The sequence below is a fragment of the Dermacentor variabilis genome, chromosome 4 (genome assembly GCF_050947875.1).
Source record: "Dermacentor variabilis isolate Ectoservices chromosome 4, ASM5094787v1, whole genome shotgun sequence".
In the NCBI taxonomy this organism is placed as follows: Eukaryota; Metazoa; Arthropoda; class Arachnida; order Ixodida; family Ixodidae; genus Dermacentor; species Dermacentor variabilis.
The window spans coordinates 182,600,335-182,622,427 of NC_134571.1; the positions used below are offsets into that span (position 1 = coordinate 182,600,335).

At 43.5% G+C, this 22,093-nt stretch overlaps 1 protein-coding gene across 4 annotated transcripts in view; it reads left to right on the plus strand.

The window, feature by feature from the left end:
• Window positions 1-22,093, plus strand: part of LOC142579983 (uncharacterized) — a 105,417-nt gene that overhangs the window by 32,340 nt on the left and 50,984 nt on the right. For all 4 annotated transcript variants that reach the window (XM_075690685.1, XM_075690686.1, XM_075690683.1 and 1 more), the window contains one exon: window positions 10,487-10,689. In XM_075690685.1, the coding sequence (XP_075546800.1) occupies window positions 10,487-10,689 (203 nt within the window). The remainder of the gene's footprint in view (window positions 1-10,486; window positions 10,690-22,093) is intronic.

The window sequence follows — 22,093 nt, forward strand, 5'->3', positions numbered from 1 at the left end:
GCACCTCCAGGCTGACCCACCTGGAAGAAATCGGCAGTCGCCTTTTCCTGTCCTCCTCTCCAATCTTCGTCTTTCTCTCCCACTTTTGCATCTTTCCTGTCTTCTCCTCACTTCTTTTACTTCCGTAGTTCCTGGCGGCAAGGGTTAACCTGGTATTAACCTCCAACCTTGGGTATTCTATAGTAGGTTATTGTGGCGATGCATGGCTGGCGTCTTCAAGCTTCCAATCTTGTAGCGTCCCCTAGTTGGGCTCCGTGGTGGGTGGCCACCATCGCCGCCGAATTTTCCAATCTTTTATGGCAGAAGCTTTTCCCCCATTACCTGATCGCTCCTTGAAGAGGGGGCGCACCGATGAACAATTCAACTTTTTCATGCAACCGAAAGTGTCCTTTCCGAAATACCATGTTGTCCATAGTCAGCACGAAACGAAGACAGTCCGAATGATATCACCATTTCTAGTTGCCAAATCTATCACTGAAGCAATAGGCCCGGGTTATAAAGTAACGAAGATGGGAAGCGGTGATCTTCTACTGGAAGTTCGCGACAAGCCACAGTATGACAAACTTTCAAAACTTGTAGCGTTTGGGGACATTCCCGTTTCTGTGGGACCACACAGGTCGATGAACACAGTGCGCGGTGTCATCTCGGAAGATGATCTTATCGAACTTACCGAAAGCGAATTACTGGAAGGATGGCAAGAGCAGAACGTTGTCAAGGTACAAAGGATAAAAATAAGGCGAGATGACAAAGAAATACCAACAAGGCACATAATCATCACTTTTAGAATTAGCAACTTACCAGACTCAATAGAAACAGGATACTGCAAACTCCGTGTAAGGCCATACATTCCTAACCCACGGCGATACTTCAAGTGTCAGCGGTTCGGGCACGGTTCGCAAAGCTGCCGAGGGCGCACTACTTGTGCAAAATGTGCATCAAATGAGCACTCGTCCGACACTCGCAAATCCACCATCCGTTGCGCTAACTGTGAAGGAGATCACCCCGCATAATCTCGCTCTTGTCCATCCTGGAAAAAAGAAAAACAAATAATCGAAATCAAAGTAAAAGTGAACCTTTCCTTCCAAGAGGCGCGCAAACGCTTATCGATCAATCAATTTAGTCCATCCTACACCGATGTGGCGCGCCGGGGGGCAGCGCTACATCCTTCGGCGGCCGCCCCAGTCACACGGAGTGTGACGGCGGTCACGCCATCAGCCCGCCCGGCTGGAACATCCAGCTCTGTACCGGCCCCCACAAAGCAGGACCAGCACACCCTCGAGCCTGTTGGACCCAAGGCCACTGCGCGTGCAGATAGGCCCGTCACCCCTGCGAACGAGCCCGCTGCGCAGGCACTATCCACCGCCTCAGACGAGGTGATGGATACAAGTACAAATGCGGCGTCTCAGACGCCGAAGGAACAGCGCAGCTCCCTTGAGCGCGCCCGGAAGATAGAGAGATCTCGTTTCACGGGGCCTGGAAAGGTCTCGTGAGATAATCTAACCCATATATCTTAGACACACAGCACAAAACACATACATTATGGATACACAGATTATACAATGGAACGTCAGGGGTTTACTCCACAACCTAGACGACATTAAGGAACTCTTACACAAGTACAGTCGAAAGGTCCTGTGTGTCCAAGAAACACATCTTAATTCTTCACGCACGAACTTTCTCCGGCAGTATACCGTTTATCGAAAAGACCGCAACGACGCGCTCACGTCGTCTGGCGGCGTGGCAATAATAGTAGATAAGGGTGTTGCTTGCCGGCAACTACAGCTTAAAACAACTCTAGAGGCAGTTGCAGTCCGTGCGGTACTGTTTAATAAACTGATCACAATTACCTCTGTATACATCCCCCCGAACTACCAACTTTCAAAAACAGAATTTCACACCTTTATCTATGAACTGCCCGAACCGTACATTGTCGTTGGAGATTTTAATGCACACTGTTAACACCCTTTGGGGAAGCCGTCGTTGTGACGCCAGAGGACGCTTAGTTGAAAACTTCCTCCTCACTACAGATGCTTGCTTGCTTAATGGGAAAGATCCTACATTTTACAGTGTCGCAAACAAAACATTCTCATCTATCGATTTAAGCATCGCATCGAGTTTACTCTTGCCGCATCTGGAGTGGAACGTAATTGAGAATCCCTACGGGAGCGATCATTTCCCCATTGTCATAAAACTAACAAAAGGTGATGAGTGCTCTCCACATGTCTCCCGGTGGAAAGTCGATTGTGCCGACTGGACACGATACAGGGAGATGACATTTGACTTGGAATGATATCAGTGATCTTTCTATCGAAGATGCAGTGGCATATTTCACGTCGTTCATAGTTGATGCGGCGTCAGTATGTATCCCCGTAACAAATGGATCATCCTGTAAGCGACGTGTTCCATGGTGGAACGATGACTGCAAAACAACGCGTAGAAATCAAAATAAAGCTTCGAACAACCTTAGAGACTCTCCAACTACGGAGAATTTGATTATTTTCAAGAAAATAAAGTCTGAGGGTAGAAGAACGCGGCGCCGTGCCCAAAGGGAAAGCTGGCAGAGATATATTTCTAGCATTAACTCTTATACTGACGAACGAAAAGCCTGGAACAGAGTGAATAAAATCAAAGGTCGGCAAACTCATCCTCTACCATTAGTAAACACACAAGGAAACACTCTTCAGGACCAAGCTGACTCTCTGGGGGCACATTTTGAAAACATTTCTAGCCCATTGCATTACTCCGATGCATTCCTTAGATACCAGAAACAAGCTGAGAGACTGCCTCTGGACCTAAAAGCAAAGAGCAATGAATCCTACAACCGTCCTTTCAATATGGCTGAATTTCAGGCTGCACTACATAGTTGTAATAAATCAGCTCCTGGAACCGATCGAATAATTTACCAGATGATTCAACACCTGCATCCCGAAGCACACAAAACACTCCTCTCCCTTTTTAACGCCATATTCTCTGCCAGCTACATCCCGTCAGCCTGGAAGCAAGCAGTCATAATCCCTATTCTGAAAGAGGGCAAGGACCCGTCTTTGGCCAGCAGCTATAGGCCTATAGCCCTAACAAGCTGCCTATGTAAGTTTTTTGAGAAAATTACTAACCGTCGCTTGGTGCATTTTCTTGAAAGTAACAAGATACTAGATCCCTTGCAGTGTGGCTTCAGGGAACATAGATCCACAACAGATCAACTTGTCCGTATCGAGACAAATATCCGGGATGCCTTTGTGCACAAACAGTTTTTCTTATCAGTATTTTAGACATGGAGAAAGCATACGATACTACTTGGCGTTTCGGAATTCTTCGTGATCTAGCTGGAATGGGAATCCGAGGCAACTTGCTAAAGGTGATTCAAAGTTATCTGTGCAACCGCACATTTCATGTTCGTTTTGGTAATGTCCTATCTCGTCTATTTACTCAGGAAACAGGTGTGCCACAAGGTGGAGTGCTGAGCTGTACTTTATTCCTTCTAAAATTGAATTCGCTCCATACTATCATACCTCGTACAATGTTTTATTCCGTATACGTGGATGATATCCAAATAGGTTACAAGTCATGTAATCTTAGTATCTGCGAGCGACAAGTGCAGCTTGGCCTGAATAAATTGTCTAAGTGGGCAGACGAGAACGGATTTAAACTAAACCCCGAAAAAAGTACATGCATTCTTTTCTCCAATACGAGAGGGGTAATACCGGAGCCCGTTATTGATCTTAATAGAGAACGGCTATCTGTTAGCCATGAACATAAATTTCTAGGCCGCATTTTAGACTCCAAATTAACTTTTATCCCACACTTAAAACATGTGAAAATGAAATGCTTGAGGACAATGAATCCACTGAAGCTCTTGTCCCGCACATCTTGGGGAAGTGACAGAAGATGCCTCTTGAGCTTGTACAAAAGCCTTATACGGTCACGCCTTGACTACGGCGCCATTGTGTATAACTCTGCCACGCCTAGTGCTTTGAAAGATGCTCGATTCCGTCCACCACTTGGGTATCCGTCTTGCTACTTGTGCCTTCAGGACTAGCCCTGTAGAAAGCCTGTATGCTGAATCGAACGAATGGTCCCTACATCTCCAAAGAACATATTTAACTCTCTTTTACGCCCTTAAGGGCAAATCAAATTTCCATCATCCATGCCGTTCAGTTATTCACGACCTCTCTACGGCTAGGCTTTTCCGTAACCGCCCCGGCACTAGACCTCCTCTGTCCCTTCGGTTGGAAGCATTGTCCGAAGAAATAGGTGCGCCGATTTTAGAGAATGTCATAATGACAACTACGCGGCTTCCACCGCCGTGGCATTGGCAGTCTATCGAATGTGACGTCTTGTTTGCAAAAATATCAAAACGAGCACCTGTGGCACACATACGGTCACATTTTCTTGAGCTTCAGGAGAAATATTCTTGTGCTGAATTCTACACAGATGCCTCTAAGTCTTCTTCTGGTGTTGCTTACGCAGCACTAGGACCAGCATTCTTAATATCCGGTACATTGAACCCACATACATGTATATTTACAGCGGAAGCATATGCAATACTCTCTGCAGTGAAGCAGTGAAGTGTAGTGCGAGCCCTTATAAACATACGTAAACATAAAAACACTGTCTTTAATGAGCTGTATACATTGCTATGCTCAGCTTGTAGTGCTAAGCAAACGATCATCCTATGCTGGGTACCTGGCCACTGTGGCATAAAGGGCAACGAAGCTGCTGACGAGAAAGCTACTTCAGTAGCTTATAGTGACACGTATATAAACATACCCATCCTAGCCACAGATCTTGAAGCATACCTGCGTCACAAGCTCAAAATCCATTGGCAGCAACAGTGCAATCCTCAGATATCAAATAAACTGCACTTGATGAAACCCAAATTAGAATATTGGGTATCGGAGAGAACATCACGATATAACGAAGTGCTCCTTTGCCGATTAAGAATAGGACACACTTACGGCACTCACTCTTACCTTTTCACTGGGGGGTATCCTCCCACTTGTAGTAAGTGCGGCCAAAATCTCACATTCCTGCATGTTCTTATTCAATGCCCTGCAATAGAAGCACAGAGGAAAAGGTATTTCATTTCCGCATATCGCGAAAATATTCCTCTTCACCCGCAATTTTTTCTCAGCAATGAACCGCTTTTTAATCCGAAACTAGTTTTAGACTTTTTAGCTGAAACAGACACTCTCGAAATAATTTGGCCAGGGAATTTTTAGCGCACTATAACAGCCCCTGTACTCAAACAAATTCTTGAAGCTAAAGGGTCATCGCTATTTTTATCGCATCATAACTTTAACGCATCAACGTTTTATCGCATCATGCCTTTAATCATTGCCTTAGCCCACAGCACCACTACGTGTCATTATTTTAGCAACAATACATTTTACGCCATCCACAGCAACAGATTTTAGGCCTCTTTACAGCCATCTCAGATATATCATGAGGAATTCATTGTCTACACCATTCACAATGCACTGTAAACATTACATTTGTCATGGCGCTCTTTGGCCATAACTGGCCCTTGCGCCATAAAACGCCACACATCATCAGTACTTGCCTAATTCAATACCCAGCAGCGCAAATGCCAATAACGAGATCTGCCAGGTTTTATTCGTTATGTTTGAAGGTGGAATGTAAATGTAAATATTGGTTAAACGTTCATACTTCCACATTTAAAACAATAATTGTGCGCGAGACGAGGATATTCAAGTTTGCAAAAGCAACGCCAGCAGGCAAACAAGAAGCCATCCCAGTTGAATTAGGTTCCAGAATGCAGCAAGCTCAGTTAACTCTGCACAGTAATTGCGGGTACGTATCTACGCGGCATATGATGTAGACGGGTAGAGAGAGGAATTGGACTATTTTGTGTTCATTCATCTTGTAATGCGCTGAGTTACACTCACCGCATTACAAGGTAAATGCGCACAGAGACACCACTACACTTTGATCAAGCACAGAGAGACTACTAACACAGAGAACAAACGCAGAGAACACAGAGGTACTACTAACGCAGATATTAAATAGGCTAATCAAATCAGACAGCCCGATGGTGAGCCCTGTGTTTTAGTCGTCGTGGTGAGTTCATTTCAGGATATTACAAGACGGATTACATAGAAGGACCTGTCAAGATTAAGCGTCCCAAGCGTGGTCCTCGACCATCGCAGGAATGTTGAATAGAATTTGTAACCGTTCATAGTGTATTGCCACAGGTACTTTGCTGAAATATTTCCAGTGAAGAATATTTCGAATATGCGATCTTCGAGGGTTGCTAATTTGCATAAATTTTTGTATCACAGAAAAAAATACTTGAAAGGTATTGACAGGTAATTTAAAAGTGGCACTGCTAACGTTTACCTGAATCATCCTGCCAAAAATTCGCTAGAAATCAGCTATCCAATGAAAAGTAAATAAGAAGGAAACACAAAAGCATCAATGGCACCAGTCAATGGTTTACAGCTGACGCTTATAACATCACGTTGGGTAGGCTGCATGGTGGCCGTTCAAATGCAGGCTATGCGGTACCGTAGGCGGAAGTATGCCATGCGTTTATTTTTAGAGTGGTATGGTTCAGCCAATTTTGACATCGCAGTCATTCGTGCAGTAAATAATTCAAGCTTATTTCGTAAGCTTGAATAATTAGTGTGTGGCTTATGTAGCGCGTGGAGCAGATACCATGCCATAAAGAAAGAATTCGAAAGGCTCGCAAGCAGAGAAAAACTATCCTTTTTTTCACAGACACTGCCCGCTATGTTACAAACTAACGCTAAAAATTCTGAAATACCCTATAACCCTAATAACGCCCAACCATTAGCACCGTGCGAAGAACAAAACCATCCAAATCCCGATCGTGAGGCTTCCGAACAGCTTAACCACTTTTTTTTCTGCCATGTTTACCGCCGAACCTGCCGACAACTTACCTCCCTTTCCTTATCTTGACTATAACTTGATGCCCGACATAACATTTTGTCAGAACGGCGTTGCAAAACTAATCGTCTTGTCAAAACTCAATCTCCATATGGCATGAACGGTGTCAAAGCGAAAATACCCCAAAACACAAAAACGAATACTTCTGTGATACTAGTCCATATTTTCCAGCAGTCACTATCAACAGGGGTGGAACTGGTAGACTGTAAAGTGGGAGAGCGTGTTCCATTAACCAAAAAAGGTCCTCAACCTTTGTGCAGCAGCTATCGTCCTATTTCACTTACTAGCATTTGTTTTAAATTAATGGAACATGTGATCTACTCAAACTTTGTCTATTTCTTTGAGTGCAATAATTTCTTTCATTCTAGTGAACACAGATTTCGCGTGGGAGTCTCATGTGGTACCCAGTTAGCTTGATTTTATAACAATGTTAGTTCCCGCCTTGGCTTAAACATACCCGTCGATTCTTTCATCTTAGACTTTGAAAGAGCACTGGACAAAGTTCATCATCAACGGCTACTACTAAAGCGTTCTCGAGTAAACATTAACACACCTGTATACAATTGAATTCGCAATTTTCTCGCAAATCGACAACAATTTGTCTATGCTGACACCCACTCAGCAAACCGATCCCCCGTAATATTAATGACCTCCCAGCTAGTATCTCTTCAACCATTCATCTATTCGCAGCTGACAAGATCGTGTCACGTTCTATTAGGAACAGCACAGATATTGATACTCTTCAAAACGACATCAACCTTTTGAGTCCTGGTGTAACACATGGTAATGTCCAGAAATATAAAGACAACTTCATTATTATCTTCCCAGCGTAGGCCGCATTACCAGCCAGCACAATATATCATTTCCAGCTCTGCAATATCATCACTCAATCTTATAAATATCTTGGCGTAACATTTTCAAGCAATCTCTCCTGGTCAGACAACGTAGCAAACATAGCTAATTCCGCGAATCCCGTTTTGGGCTTTCTTCGTACGCACTTAAGAATTGCTCCTCCATGTGTGAAACTAATAGCTTATTTTGCATTTGTTCGCCCACACTTAGAATACGCATGCGCTGTTTGGGACCCTCCTCAACCTAACCCATCTAATATTCTCGAATCATTCCAAAATCGTGCAGCACGTTTTATTTACTCTGCTTATTCTTATCATTCCAGCGCTTTCTTGCTTAATGCTCGTGGTCACCTTACCAACCTTGAATTTCAACGTCACACATCTAGACTATGCTTTACAAAAAAAAATTATAATGCTCCCTTCGAAGTTCCAGCTATCTTGCCAGTTCATCGCTTGTCCCGTCGCACAAACCATCCGGAGCGGTTTAATCTCTCTCAGCGCAAACTACCCCTCATCTTCACTCCAATTTTGGGATGACCGCACGGGACTGGAATCATCTACCTGCAATTGCCGTGCACCACTCCGATCCACATCACTTCAAGGCGGCACTAGAATCACACTTTCAGTGTAAATAAAACCCATCCCTCATATAGTACCTCTACTGGGGTCCTTGAGGTATAATTAATGAAATGAAATAATAATCCAGCGCTACAGCTAGGAAAATATTGCATAAAAGACGAAATACAGACAGTGAGTATTTGAGGCGTTCATTCTTAAGATATGTTCACGACTACTGGTTCTGTTATGTGTCTTTGGTCTGCCTAACTGCCTTTCTTCTTCGAAGTATATACTTTATGCTGACGATACTAATATCAGTAACTACGGCAATAGTCACACTACACTTATATCCAAAGTTAATGAAAAATTGTGCAAGCTGATGTACTCGTGCCATGCTAACAAGCTACAGATCAACCCATGCAAAAGAAGACTTCTTGCATTAAATTCCTACGACTGTACAACTCCTTCAATATGTCCGGATTCAGTTGGCATCACTTCTATCAGTACAGACTTTTTATTGTAATTACCTTGAAGTAGAACTTTGTTTCAATCTAACATTTAATAAACCAGTATCCAAAGTAAAGCAGAAGACTGCGAAAGTAAACCGGAAGATTGCGTACGGAATTAGTGCGCGTTTAAAAACGACCAACATTTACCTATGCAGCACTAGTTTTCTTATACTCCTCATTTATTTATTCGCAGGCTAAGTTTTGAATTATTTGCTTGGGAAGCATTCACGTAACCCACCTACGCTCATTGCGAAATTTGCAGAACCAGGATGCTAGGGTAATTACATTCACGTAGTTCCTTTCACAACAGTATATATATATATATATATATATATATATATATATATGCGTGTGACAAGTTGACCGATGGTATCAGTCGAGCAGTTCGTTAAATACATTGTTAGTTATAAACCATTGGCAACAACCCTTGGTAAACTTTTTTCACGCATATCACTAACACATGATGCGAGAACTTGATACTTGATTTGGCCGTGTTCATAAGTGAACATAAATTTTACGAGCTTCTCATTAAGCAAGAACTTCATTTTACCCAAAATATATATTTATAGGGCCAAGCAGATTGCCCATTCTTTCATCGTGGCTTTCTGAAGCACCCCAAAAATGTATATAAAAACGTTCGAGTTGCACGGTTACAAGAGAAGGATTAAAGAATATATCTTATTTTCTGTTGATACGCAGTGACATTATAACTTATAAACATTATTTCGATCATCTCATATGTCTTCATTTAGTTTTCCTTATGTCAGAATGCACATGCAGTTTACGTGCCTATCGTGCATATATTATTATCTCCCCTAATTATTAGATGAGAGTCCCATGTTAATCATACCTTTATGTTGCATAAGCATCTGACAAGGTAATCTAAAATGCGGCACTAAACGCTCATTCGTATTTATTCAACCAATTAACTAAATTATAACCCGCGTACGTGTTGATCATTTTAGGGTGACCGTTTTCCCCCGGCAAACAAATGTTAAACGCCATCCCTCAGCGTAGGACGTACCTACAGGTATCGCAAGTTTCTCAAATATCATCACTGGTTCTATTCGTTGTCTTTTATAACCGGACCTTGTGTAATCGAACTGTATGCCCGACGCGAATTGTGTAGTACTTTCTGGAAAACAGGCGGGCACCAGCAATTGCGCTTGAACCTTCACCGAGTCATGATAAAACCCGACTCGCTTGACCTATTGATCAGATTTTCGATGATCGCTAACTGTACTCGCTGCTGTCATTGTGATTGACTGTTGCTTGCTTTTCTGGACAGAGGTTCGCTCAAGAAAGGATTACTTTCATGATTCAGTTTTTGCTAAAGTATTAGTCTCCGTCACTACAACGTGACAATATGTTACAAAAATTTCATTTTTCCTTGTTCAGGAGTTGTTTCAACTACTGACTGGTTTTGTTTTCTTATGTTTATTTTTGAAAAAATGGTCCCCATTTCAGCTTTTCGCTTCGGTATCTCGTGTACGCAATTTTTCAGTAAACCTACGTTTTTGTCAAAATAACGCTGATTCTGACTCTGATGACTTAGGCGCCTAATTAACCATGCCATATCACAATAGATTCTGAGAGCCCCATATCGTGCAAACTTTAGCAATTCTCCTTTCTCATCATCAGGGTCTTTTCTGCATGGAATCTGCACCAGGCTTTGTCTCAGTCACCGAGTTCTTGGACCTGGACGAGCGAGATTTCGTTGAGTTTCCTGTCAGCAAACCTCGCGACACAGTCCTCGCTGTATGCTACACATCTGGAACCACCGGCTTGCCGAAGGGAGCCGAGATCACGCATTACAACTACGTGGCCGCCTTCTACACAACAACGTAAGTAAGCGCCGAGATATTTCACGTACCTGGTCAACATTATTATCATCGTCGTTGCCATAATAATATTCGACTTATTTTACAGCCAAGGTCAAACAACGTGTAATATACAACCTTCCTTCGCAGGTTTGTTACGAGCGAGAGTGAAATACGGCAGTTGCTCCGCTCTTTTGGACTCAAAATGACTTCATTCTTATGGAACAAAGATCGGTTATTGTTTGTCTCACGAAGTAACATGATCTGGCACACAAACTTTAATCGAATAACCATGTGCCCTTAAATATTGACTGGCGTCTCAAACAACAAAGGGACGCCTTAGCCAGGTAATGGTTGCTGAATTTTCGCTAATCACTTTGCACTCCAATTTACAAGCCTTTCCCCGGCGGGGCGTCTAAGTAATCAGGCGTTTGGTATGTTGCGAAACCAGGTATACGAGCACACAGGGGCTGGACCCTCCTGCGTCTAACCGTGCGAATAGTAACCGTGCGCGGCTCAGCCGTGACTGGGAAAAGGGGGATCCTGAGGGTATAGCTGATGCTCAGAGTCTGGAGCTTTAAAACCCCTCGCCAGAGGCAACACACCCATTTGGCCTCGGCTTCACGTAGATGGCGCATCCGGAGTGTCGCATCCGGGACAAAATCGGTAGTTACCTTTTCTTGTCCTCATCTACACTCTTCGTCTTTCTTTCTCACTTTTATTATTTTTCTGTTTTCGCCTCTCTTCTGCATTACTTCCGATTTTCTAGGCAGCAAAGGTTCACGCTGTGTGAGTAGCCAAACTACGTTATGTCCTATTCGGTTATGGTGTTAACGTACAGCTGTCATTTTCAGGACCTGTTTTATAGGTCACGTAGCGACCCTTTGTAGAGCTCCAGGAAGGGTGGCTGGCGTTACTGACGAAAAATACGCCCTCTTATGGTTTGTTCTTTATCCTCACTACTTGATTGCTCCCTGGAAAAGGGGCGCACCGATGAAGGCTTCAATTTTTTTGGTCGTCAAGAATAATCGTTTCCTCGTTTCCATGTCAATCACTCTTGAAAAGCAGACAAACCAGGGTGAGAAATTTCACCATTCCTCCTTTCTAAGTCACTTAGCGAAGTTTATGGAACAACTTATAAAGCGGCCAGGATTGCAAGCAGTTATCTCCTCTTGGAGCTCCGCAACTAGAAGCAGTATGAAAAACTACTGAGTCTAGTGCAATTTAGTGATGCCCAGGTACCAGTTCCCCCGCACGGCACTATGAATACCACCCGTCGCATAATCTCAGATAGTGATCTGCTGGAGTTGAGTGAAGATGAACTCCTGGAGGGCTTCAGTGAGCAGAACGTCATCCACGTTAAACGATATGAGGCATGGCATCAAGGAAATCATGACAAAGCCCCCTGATACTTATTTTCGGCTCATGTGTTCTGCCTGAGACCATCGACGCCGGGTAATTCAAGCTTTGTGTTAGTCCATACGTGCCAAACCCCCCGCATGTTTCAGATGCCAGCGTTTCGGCCCCAGTTCGTAGGGCGGCCGAAGCCGCCAAACCTGTGCGAAATGCAGTGCTCATGACCCCACCTCTCAATTTTATGAAAACTTTCTCCACTGTATAAACTGTGATGGGGAGTAGGATACATACTCGATGTCGTGCCCATCCTTGCAAAAAAGGAAATTGTAGGAATTAAAGTAAAGCAAAATATAGGTTTCAAGGAGCTACGCAGGCCGCTATCCTAGCTGCCCAAGAATACGTTTGCTGATGTGACGTGTGAGGGGGTGGCGACACAACGGCTTCAGGCCGCTGCAAGGCCCGCATGCAGTGACCTGGTGCTGACGCCGTCTGCCCCCTCGGCGGCATCAGCTGGCCCTGCTCTGCAACCTCAGCATTAGAGTTCATCAACCTCTGGGCTGCTGACCTCAGAGGTTGAGTCCGACGTGTCCAGACTTTCACGGTACTCACACAGTACACAGTACTCGCTAGAACGTGCGTACAGCGGCTTGCTAGAGGTGCTCGGTACGACTATCAGTCACACGGCACCACCGGTGACTCCAGTGAGATTCTCGCGATGGCCCCCGAAAAGACAATTGGTGCCTGGAAACGTCCAGTGAGCAAGCCTTCATCCCTTAAACACACAGCTTAAGACATATTTATCACATTGGAGGCACAAATACTACAATAGAATGTTGGAGGACTTCTTCATAACCTCGATAATATTATAGAACTCTTACAGAAACATAATTCAAAGTTGCTGTCCGTTCAGGAGACGCATCTGCAACCCACGAACACTAACTTTGCTCGTATTCACACCATGTTTCGAAAAGACCATGGCGAGCCTAACGCCTTCGGTGGTGTAACAATAGTCGCCGACAAGAGTGTAGCTTGTGAACACGTTGCCCTTCAGACACCCCTTGAGGCAGTGCACTTTGGGCAATCCTTTTTAATAAATTGGGTCACTGTATGTTCTATATACATATCCCATAACTATTATCTCAGAAAAAGCGATTTCAATAACATCACTGATCAGCTTTCGGTCCCCTAAATACTCGATAGTGATTTTAAAGCCCACAACACGATGTGGGGAGACTCGCGATATGGCCCGAGCAGTTGATTCATTGAAGATTTTCTACTAACCGCTAGACCGTGCCTCTTTAATAAAAAGGAGCCGACCTATTACAGCGTCCAACGCAACTTTTATTCATCGATAGCTCTAGCAATTGGCTCTGGTTCTCTTCTTCCTCACCTGGAATCAAACTTTTTGGAAGTGTCCACTTTGCTGCAACTCTAAACCTCATAACTCTCCATGATAACCCTCCCCATTTTCCTCGATAGAAAATAGCATCGTCTTACTGGGAGTATTTTAAACAGTCAACTTATGAACCACGATATTTTATAAACGATTTTGGTATAGAAGATATTCTTGAAAGTTTATCGCTTTTATTATTGATGCAGCCGAATTTTATCCCACAAAAGAATGCTGCTTCATTTACAAGGCGTGTTCCCTGGTGAAACGAAGACTAGAGAGGCACAAAGAGGCAAAAGAAGACAAGGGGCTCATTGCATGGTTCACCAAATGCAGAAAATCTAATTATATGGAAAAACAATAAATCACTGGAAAGGCGGACACAACGTCAGCCAAAAAGAAAAGGCTGGATGAGGTTCCTCTCGGGTATAAATTCATTCAGATAGGAGACGAAAGTGTAGAAGGCTTAAGAAAGCTAAAAGGGCAACAAATCCATCCGTTGCTTCTGGTGAATGACCAAGGGAATATGTTGGAAAATCAGGCAGACTCTCTTAGGGAGCACTATGAGCATGTGTCAATCTGAATCTATTATACACACCTATTTCCCTAAGCATAAACAAATAGAAGAATGCAAGCACGTCGTGCATAAATGCCGAAATAACGAAACGCGCAACCGGCAGTTTAGTATTCCCCAGTTGAGAGCTACCTTGATCGCATGCAAGAGCTCCGCACCGGGACCCCACAGAGCTATGTATGACATCAAAAGCTTAGACAACGACACACAAGTTGCACTACTCGCACTTTTCAACACTATTTGGGCTACTGGATCCCTTCCATCCGCATAGAAAAAATGGCAATTTTGGTCCTCGTTTTGAAGCAGAATAAAGACCATTCCTCGGTGGCAACTTACCACCCCATAGCCCTCACATGTTGCCTTTGTAAGCTATTTAGAAAAATATTACTGGATGACTCATACATTTCCTTCAACTGAACGAAATCCTTGATCCCTATCACTGTGGCTTCAGAGAAGGGCGATGCACAACTTACCATTTTGTGCGCACTGAAGCAAATATTTGTGACCCATTTGCACATACATAGTTTTCCTTATCGATATACCTCAGTATGGAGGAGGCGTACGACAGAACGTGGCACTACAGAATCTTGCGAGACTTGTCAGAATCTTTGGGAATATGCTGAAGCTAATAGAAAGCTATTTGTCTAATCGTACCTTCCGTGTCAAAACAGGCTATGTTGTATCATATCAATTTATACAGAAAAGCGGTGTATCTCAGGGAGGCGTACTTATTTGCATGCTCTTTATCATTAAGATTAGCGCACTCCTTGCCTCGTTACCACCAGCTATATTTCATTCCGTCTGTGCGGACGACACAAATAGGCTGGAAATCCTGTAATCTCGCAGTGTTCGAGAAGCAGGTACAGCATGGCTTGAACAACGCGTGCAAGTGGGCAGAGAAAAACGGATTTAAATCACCCCCCACGAAAGCACTTGTATTCTTTTTACAACCAAGAGAGGCCTGGTTTCAGATCCTTGTGCAGAACTGTGCGGACAACCAATATCTATCAGCAGAGAGCACAAATTTCAAGGTATCATACTTGACTCCAGGCTTACTTTCATACCGCACATAAAATAGCTTAAAGCAAGATATCTAAAAACAGTGAACTTACAGAAAATTCTAACCCATACAACATGGAGCAGTGACAGGAATTGTTTAATAAATCTTTCCAAGAGCCTTATTAGATCACGGTTGGACTATGGTGCCGTCGTACATAACTCCGCCGCCCCGAGCGCACTAAGGATGGTACATCCTTTCCACCATTTAGGTATCCCCTCAACCGCTAGCGCTTTCAGAATAAGCCCTATTGAACGCTTACACGCATAATCAAACAAGTGGTCACTCCATCTGCAAAGAACATACATCAGCCTCACATATTTTCTCGAAATACGCTCCAATCATGAACGTCCATGTTCTAATACCGTTAGCGATATGACGTGTGCTGAGATATCGTGGATGTACGGTATTATTGCGCGTTTCTGCTTTACTCGCGCAATTCCGGTGAAGTGAACTGCTCATCCTGTGTTTTGCGGTCTCCTTAAGACCTATGACCCATCATGAACATCTATGATCTAATACCGTTAACAATATGACGTGTGCTACACTTTTTCATAATCGTCCCTCTGTAAGACTGCCTTTCTCGCTGCGTGTGAGGAAGCTTAGCAATGAAATGCATGCCCCCCTCCTTGAACGTTCCTTAATGCATCCAACCAAGCTGTTACCCCCTTTGCAGGGGAAGGTTGTGCAATGTATTGTATGCATTCTAGAAGTTACAAACCATGCTCCAGAGCTTGAAATCCCAATGCACTTCCTAGAACTACAGTGCAAGCACTCCTGCAAAGAGTTTTACATAGACGCCTCGAAGTCACACGTCGGGATATCTTACGCATCCTTCGGTTCATCCTTCTCTGAAGCCGGTGTACACCACCCGCAAGTGGTGTACACTATACAGTACCTATCTTTACGGCTGAGGCCAGTGCTCTATTGTCGGTTGGGAAGCATAAAGGGAAATTACAACTTCACAAAACAATTCTATGCAGGGACTCCCTAAGCGTCGTAAAAGCTTTGAAATGCTCTTGTAAACAAAATATCTGGTACTCAATGAGCTTTGCTCAGTCCTCTGCAGAGGGTATTCCAAAGACTAATTCAATACAAAGTATTCATCTAACTCGACACGAACTTGATCTTCTCTGCACTATTGTTGAAGAGTATTTCTGACAATGAAACAACCTCGCTGATTTTGCAGTCGTTTTGGCAAATCGAAGCAATGGGTATCACTGATCAAAGCGACTCAATCACGTACAAATCTCCGGAATTATTCCACAAGACAATCAGCAAATCTAATGGTAGGTATACCGTCGCGCTAGCGTAGGAAGAAGAGCGCAAGCATCTACACGGAGATAACTGTGATACGGCTCTCAGACGCGTACGCAAGCGGGCTAAAAGGCTATCGCCGCATCACGGGCAGCTACAGCGATGCGGCACGGAAATAGCACCCAAAAACTTTCCTAATGGAAGAGCTATCTACTATGTGCCTCATCGAGAAGTGATCAGAGAGGAATGAATGCCTACGAAGCTCACAGTAGTGCTTGACGAGTCGTTGAATGCGCACGGTCTCCCTTCCCTTAGTGACTGCTTTGACAAAGGGGAAAATCTGAGTAGGGAACTGCTGCATGTCTTGATAGGTTTTCGCTAGTACCCAATAACCATAAACACACACATAGGAAATCGAGATACATAAACCTCGTCGTGAGGCGTTCCACTTCGTTTTTTGGTTTGATACAGTTCCCAGTAGCCAGAACAGTAGCATAGTAGAATGGCATATATCTCCGGGGCACTTTGCGTCAACATCTACTCCGTTTCAGCCAATGGCGACTAACCTCTGTTACTTCGACACCGCACGTGAAGGCAAGACATTAGCTTACATGACGAATAGTTATGTCGATGATGAGCTTATTTATGCAGAATTTTTCTAAGAACGTTTAGACATCTAGGAGAGGTCGCAGACAATCATGAGGGACGCAGGCGTGAACTTCGGTAAGTGTAAAATGTATGACGAGAGCAAGCGATGTTTGATCGCGACGAAGAAAAAGTGGAAGGTGCACATATAATGTCCGTTTAGGTGTGTACTGGGACACGGCGAATGTCCTATTAGAATTCTCTGCAAATTCCCTCATGAATCAAGCCCATTGCAACACGATACGCTAAAGTCGAAAGCGGCTTAACTGGGACAGTAAGGCATGAGAGGAGCAAGGCTCTGGCGAGCCAGCCTCAGCCAGTTGGTGAAGGGTGGCAATAGACCGTGCTGTAGAACAGTCAATAATGCGACGTCTTGTACTTGACACAGCGCAGCAGTGCCAAAGGTGAGATTACATCAATGTGCCGGCGCAAGATTATAACTAGTCCCTAAAATGTATATGATCTGTCGGGAGGATTAGGTGATTCTAATAATAGTGCCAAGTTCATTGGTAAAACTGGGTGGCATCATGTTGTTATACAGCCAAAGCTCGCGTAGATTTTCAAAAAGCTCATTTCACAACTCGACTTGAATAGGCAATTCGAAGCAAGACCCCTATATTGAGCGCCACCTGAGCAGCAAAACGAGAGGATTTATTTAGCAGAATTCACGTATGGCTGTTAACACGGGCAATTAAATATTTCTAATGTATGGTCACTGGGGATTACCGGAGAATATATCTTTCTGATCAAAGTAACACTCGGCTGTCTGTGTATGAATGCTGATGAAGCGTGAACCTGCTTGCGGTGAAAATGAAGGCGACTTTAAAAGTTGTGGCAGCCATCTCTGCCATAAAACGCGGAACACACCATGATGAATCCTGCTTTCTATAGGATAAAAAAAGGCTTCTTATACACTTGAAAGCCACTAACGCACTTGAAGGGAAGGTTATATTGAATTTGAATAACACGAGCAGTGCATTTGTCCCTATATTTGCTGTCATTCAAGTGAAAATACCACAGCTGCGCAGTAGAGACAGCTGAGCATTGCACATTATAAAGGTTAATAAGAACAAATTGTGGGGTTTTACGTGCCGGAGTCACGAATTGATTATGAGGCATGTCGTAGTGGGGACTGCAAAATAATTTCGATCACTTGGGTTTCCTTAGATTGCGCCAAATCCACAGGACATGCATTATTGCATTTCACTCCCCTAAACACTATGGAACATCGCGAAGAAAAAATTTACGGGTTTTGAATTTATTGGCTCGGCGGAGAAAGAACAATGCAAATTTCGCGCAGAAACCAGTTTTAATGCTAAAGAGAGGCCCATTCGCTAGAACTTGCAACACTGCTGCTGGTGCTGTGCAATAGTCGAGCTGTTACGCAACGCTAAAAAATTTCGTGGGCTAGAAAAAAGTTCTCGTGGGTCGAAGTCGGGTGTTTCGGAATAATAGAAATAGCGGGCACACATTACAGACTACATGCAGTACAACCGAGTTGTATATTATTGCGATGACACGTAAACATCACAACAAGGGTCTGTGGCGACACACTCTCCGCATATTGCGGCGCAGCCTCCGCCTTGTTATCATCCGGCGCAGCGTAACACGGCTACACGATGGACTGTGTTATCGATAAAACACAGCGCCACCACTGCACCGCCCGAGGTATGCGTCACTGACGGTGGCTACAAGAACAGGCTGCCCGGCTGGGAAGAGTTGCTTTTTCCTTCCGCTACCGAGACGAGCGTCGCGTTGGTATGCTCGTCCGCTGCCACCGCTAATCGAATAAACAGTTGTTACGCTTTTATGTTGAGATTCATCCATCAGCTTACACGATATTCCCATTCCCGCAGGTCGAATAATTGAAAGTAACAATAGCAAAAGCTTCCCGTGGTAAAACAATCAGTATAACACGGGGAAGGCAGGAGATGGAAATTCAAGACGATGACCAAAACGACAACAAGGGGAAAGTAGGCGCCAACTTTTCCATAAGTGGACTTGTCTTCAGTATATATACCTTGACCACACTTGACCACAGTATATATAGTGATGCACCTGGTCCTCGTTTTGCTCTACCGTCTTTATAGAAATATATATTTATAATTACTGCTTCAAAATGCTGACCAAAATTTGTCTAAAAATTAAATAAACCAGAAAATTATTTTTATGCACACCTTATTGTACCTTAGCTTGTACTCAGTTGTCTCTACATATCTCCCTCAGCAGCTCCATGAAATCGTCATCTATTCCTTAGTTCTCAGAGCATTGTACAGCAATTCCCAGTCTTTCTTGTCGTTGAGTCCTTATATATATTGCAATGCTATCCATAAAATTGTATTCTGAGCTACTGAAATCTATGTGCACTGAGTTAGTAGAAACAAAATGTCCACTAAGCGTCTGGCTCGTCTCAACCCATTATGTAGTTACAGAAGTACTTCATTTTTCTCCAGCCACTTCGACGGTGCTGAATTTTCGGCTTGCATTGCCATTCTGTATGACCCACATTGCTCTAACGAGCATGTACGAGCTCGTCTTATCCATATCACTTTTGTCTTTGGATATTAGGTTTTTAGGCCACTCAACAAGAATTTGTTCATTTAAAGAAATTGCTCTAAGGCATGCCTCGTCAGCAGTACCTTGTTCTATGGACCGAGTTTTTTGGTTTATCTATTTATTTGCCCATTTACCTATTTCATATTACCCTTACCGGCAAAGGCATTTAAGAGGAGAGTGCGTTACACCAAATAAGAAAATAAACAAATATAAGCAGTTAGAACGTTGAAGTGCAAAGGCTTCCGATTATACAGCTTTAGCTATAGGCTTAACAACGTCATCATCAATTGGTATCAAACTAGGATAATGCGGTAAATACAAAAGTACTGACGTTACAACCATACAGTAAACAACAAGAACAAAAATGCTTCAATCACACAATGTTAGCTAGAACTGCTTGAAATCGTTGGTTATCGTAACTGGATACCACTTTACCAGGTAGATGGTTCCATTCCGTGGATGACCGCAGAAAACATGACTGCAAAAAAGGTTTATTGTGACATGATTCCAGACCAACTTTATAACGGTGATCGAGTCGAGGCAATACGTGTTGTGGATGAAAAAAAAATCGTTGCGCAGTGTTGAATGATGGCACAATTTAGGAAAAAGAACTAAACATGCCATTTTATGACGAGGAGAAAGTGGGGTAAGTGCGAGGTTGGTTTTCATGGCAGACACACTTGCAGTTCTGTTGTAATTACATAAGATGAAACCAACTAAATTATTTTGCACGAGTTCTGACTTAATCAGTTTGTAAACGGCAGGATCCCAAACAGCGCATCCATATTCAAGTTTCGGACGATTGAGGATAGTATAAAAAAGCATTTTCAGGGATGAAGGGGCAGTTGAAACGTCACGGTGTAGGTAGCCAAGCATGCGGTTAGCATCGCGAATTGCGTAGTTGGCATGAACATTGCAAGATAAATTAGCCGAGATATGCACACCTAGGCATTTATAAGAATGAATTATTTCCAAAGGAACATTATTTAGGTAATATGTTTGCATGCTGTTAGTTAGTCGATATAACCGCACCACTTCACATTTGCCAACCTTTACTTCCATTAGCCAATGTTTGCACTAGTTTGCTACACTAATTAGACCATATTGAAGGTGGGTAGCATCCTCTGCGTTAGCTATTTTACGATAGATAGCAATCATCAGTAAATAAGTGAATGTTAGTTGATAGTAAAGAAGGGAGGTCGTTAATATAAATGAGAAACAAAAGAGGCCCGCGTACTGAACCTTGAGATACACCGGAAGCTAGGTCTCGAAGTGGGAAGTTATGGCCGCTTGCAGGTACAAATTGAGAGCAATTAGATAGGAAGCAATCAATCCATTTCAAGATGTTAGTGTCAAGGTTCAGCTGACTTAGTTTATAAAGTAGAAGTTTATCACAGAGCTTATCAAACGCTTTAGCGAAGTCTAAAAATATACTTCGTTCTATCAAAAATAAGTTCTATTAAGATTTCAAAGGGCTCTCCTTCCGTTTTATGAGGGAGATTCTCCTGTGGTTTTTTTCAGTAACAGATTTCTATACTAAATTTTGATCTCTCAGTATTCTCTTTTGTTCCTTTATCTGTTTGTGTCTGAAATATGCTTTCTTTCATGTAGAAGTGTTTTATATTAACGTCGGTGATGTACCGCCTCGCATCATCACAATTCGAATTTGTTACTGTCTTCAATCCTTATAGCCATTTGCGAATTTTTTGTTGAAACTCCGAGTGATCTTGCCTATGGTTTGTGTTTTGAATTCGTATCTCTCCCATATTTTAGGGTGAAACGTTTGTGATCGCTTCCCAAGCTATTTTAGCTATGTTCGTATGTTATCAATTCGTTTAGCTGTCCATATACAATTTCTGAGGCTAAGGCGTTGTCCATATATGACGGCCTGCTTCCAAATTGCCACGTTACCTTCATATGACAACTATTCCTCTCTTGAGTGCTATAAATTTCTGGTCATCCCATACATCCAGTACTAGAGAACCGTTGAATCTATATACCTGTCTGAATTCTCCATGTGCGAAATTGGATTGAAACCTCCGACCCCCGGTTTGCGGGACTACCACTCCAACCGATTAAGCAAATGTTGGTTAATCCTACGCGCCCTTCAAAGCTGGCTTTTGTATGCATGAAGTAGATGCAGCAGAAGGCGAGAGCCAATCACTGGTGTTCCTTTCTTCCGTAGGAGGGAACCGGTATGATCCGGATGTGTTCGCTCCTTCGCGCCCGCAATTTCCTTACAGTTCAGGCCCGGTGCTCAGATGGGGAGGCCGCGTTTGATTCGTTCTGCAGAAGAGCAAGCTGCGTTGAAGAAACAGCAGCGGGAGAGGGCCACACGTCATGCGGTCTGCCGAAGAACAGGCAGTGTTTGATGAACGCCGTCGGGCACAGTCTCGAGAAGGGCCTCGTCGTCGACGTGCCGAACTCGCTGTGAGGAAGCACGAAGCCGAGGCGTTCCGAAAACGAAGAGCCGCGCATCCCGAGCTTCGCTTGTACCCCTCTTCACAGTAGTTAACGGGTGGTCATTATTTATTATCATTTAGGTAAAACATAAAAGTAAAATGAATTGACAAAGGCGCACTAGTTCCAGCCT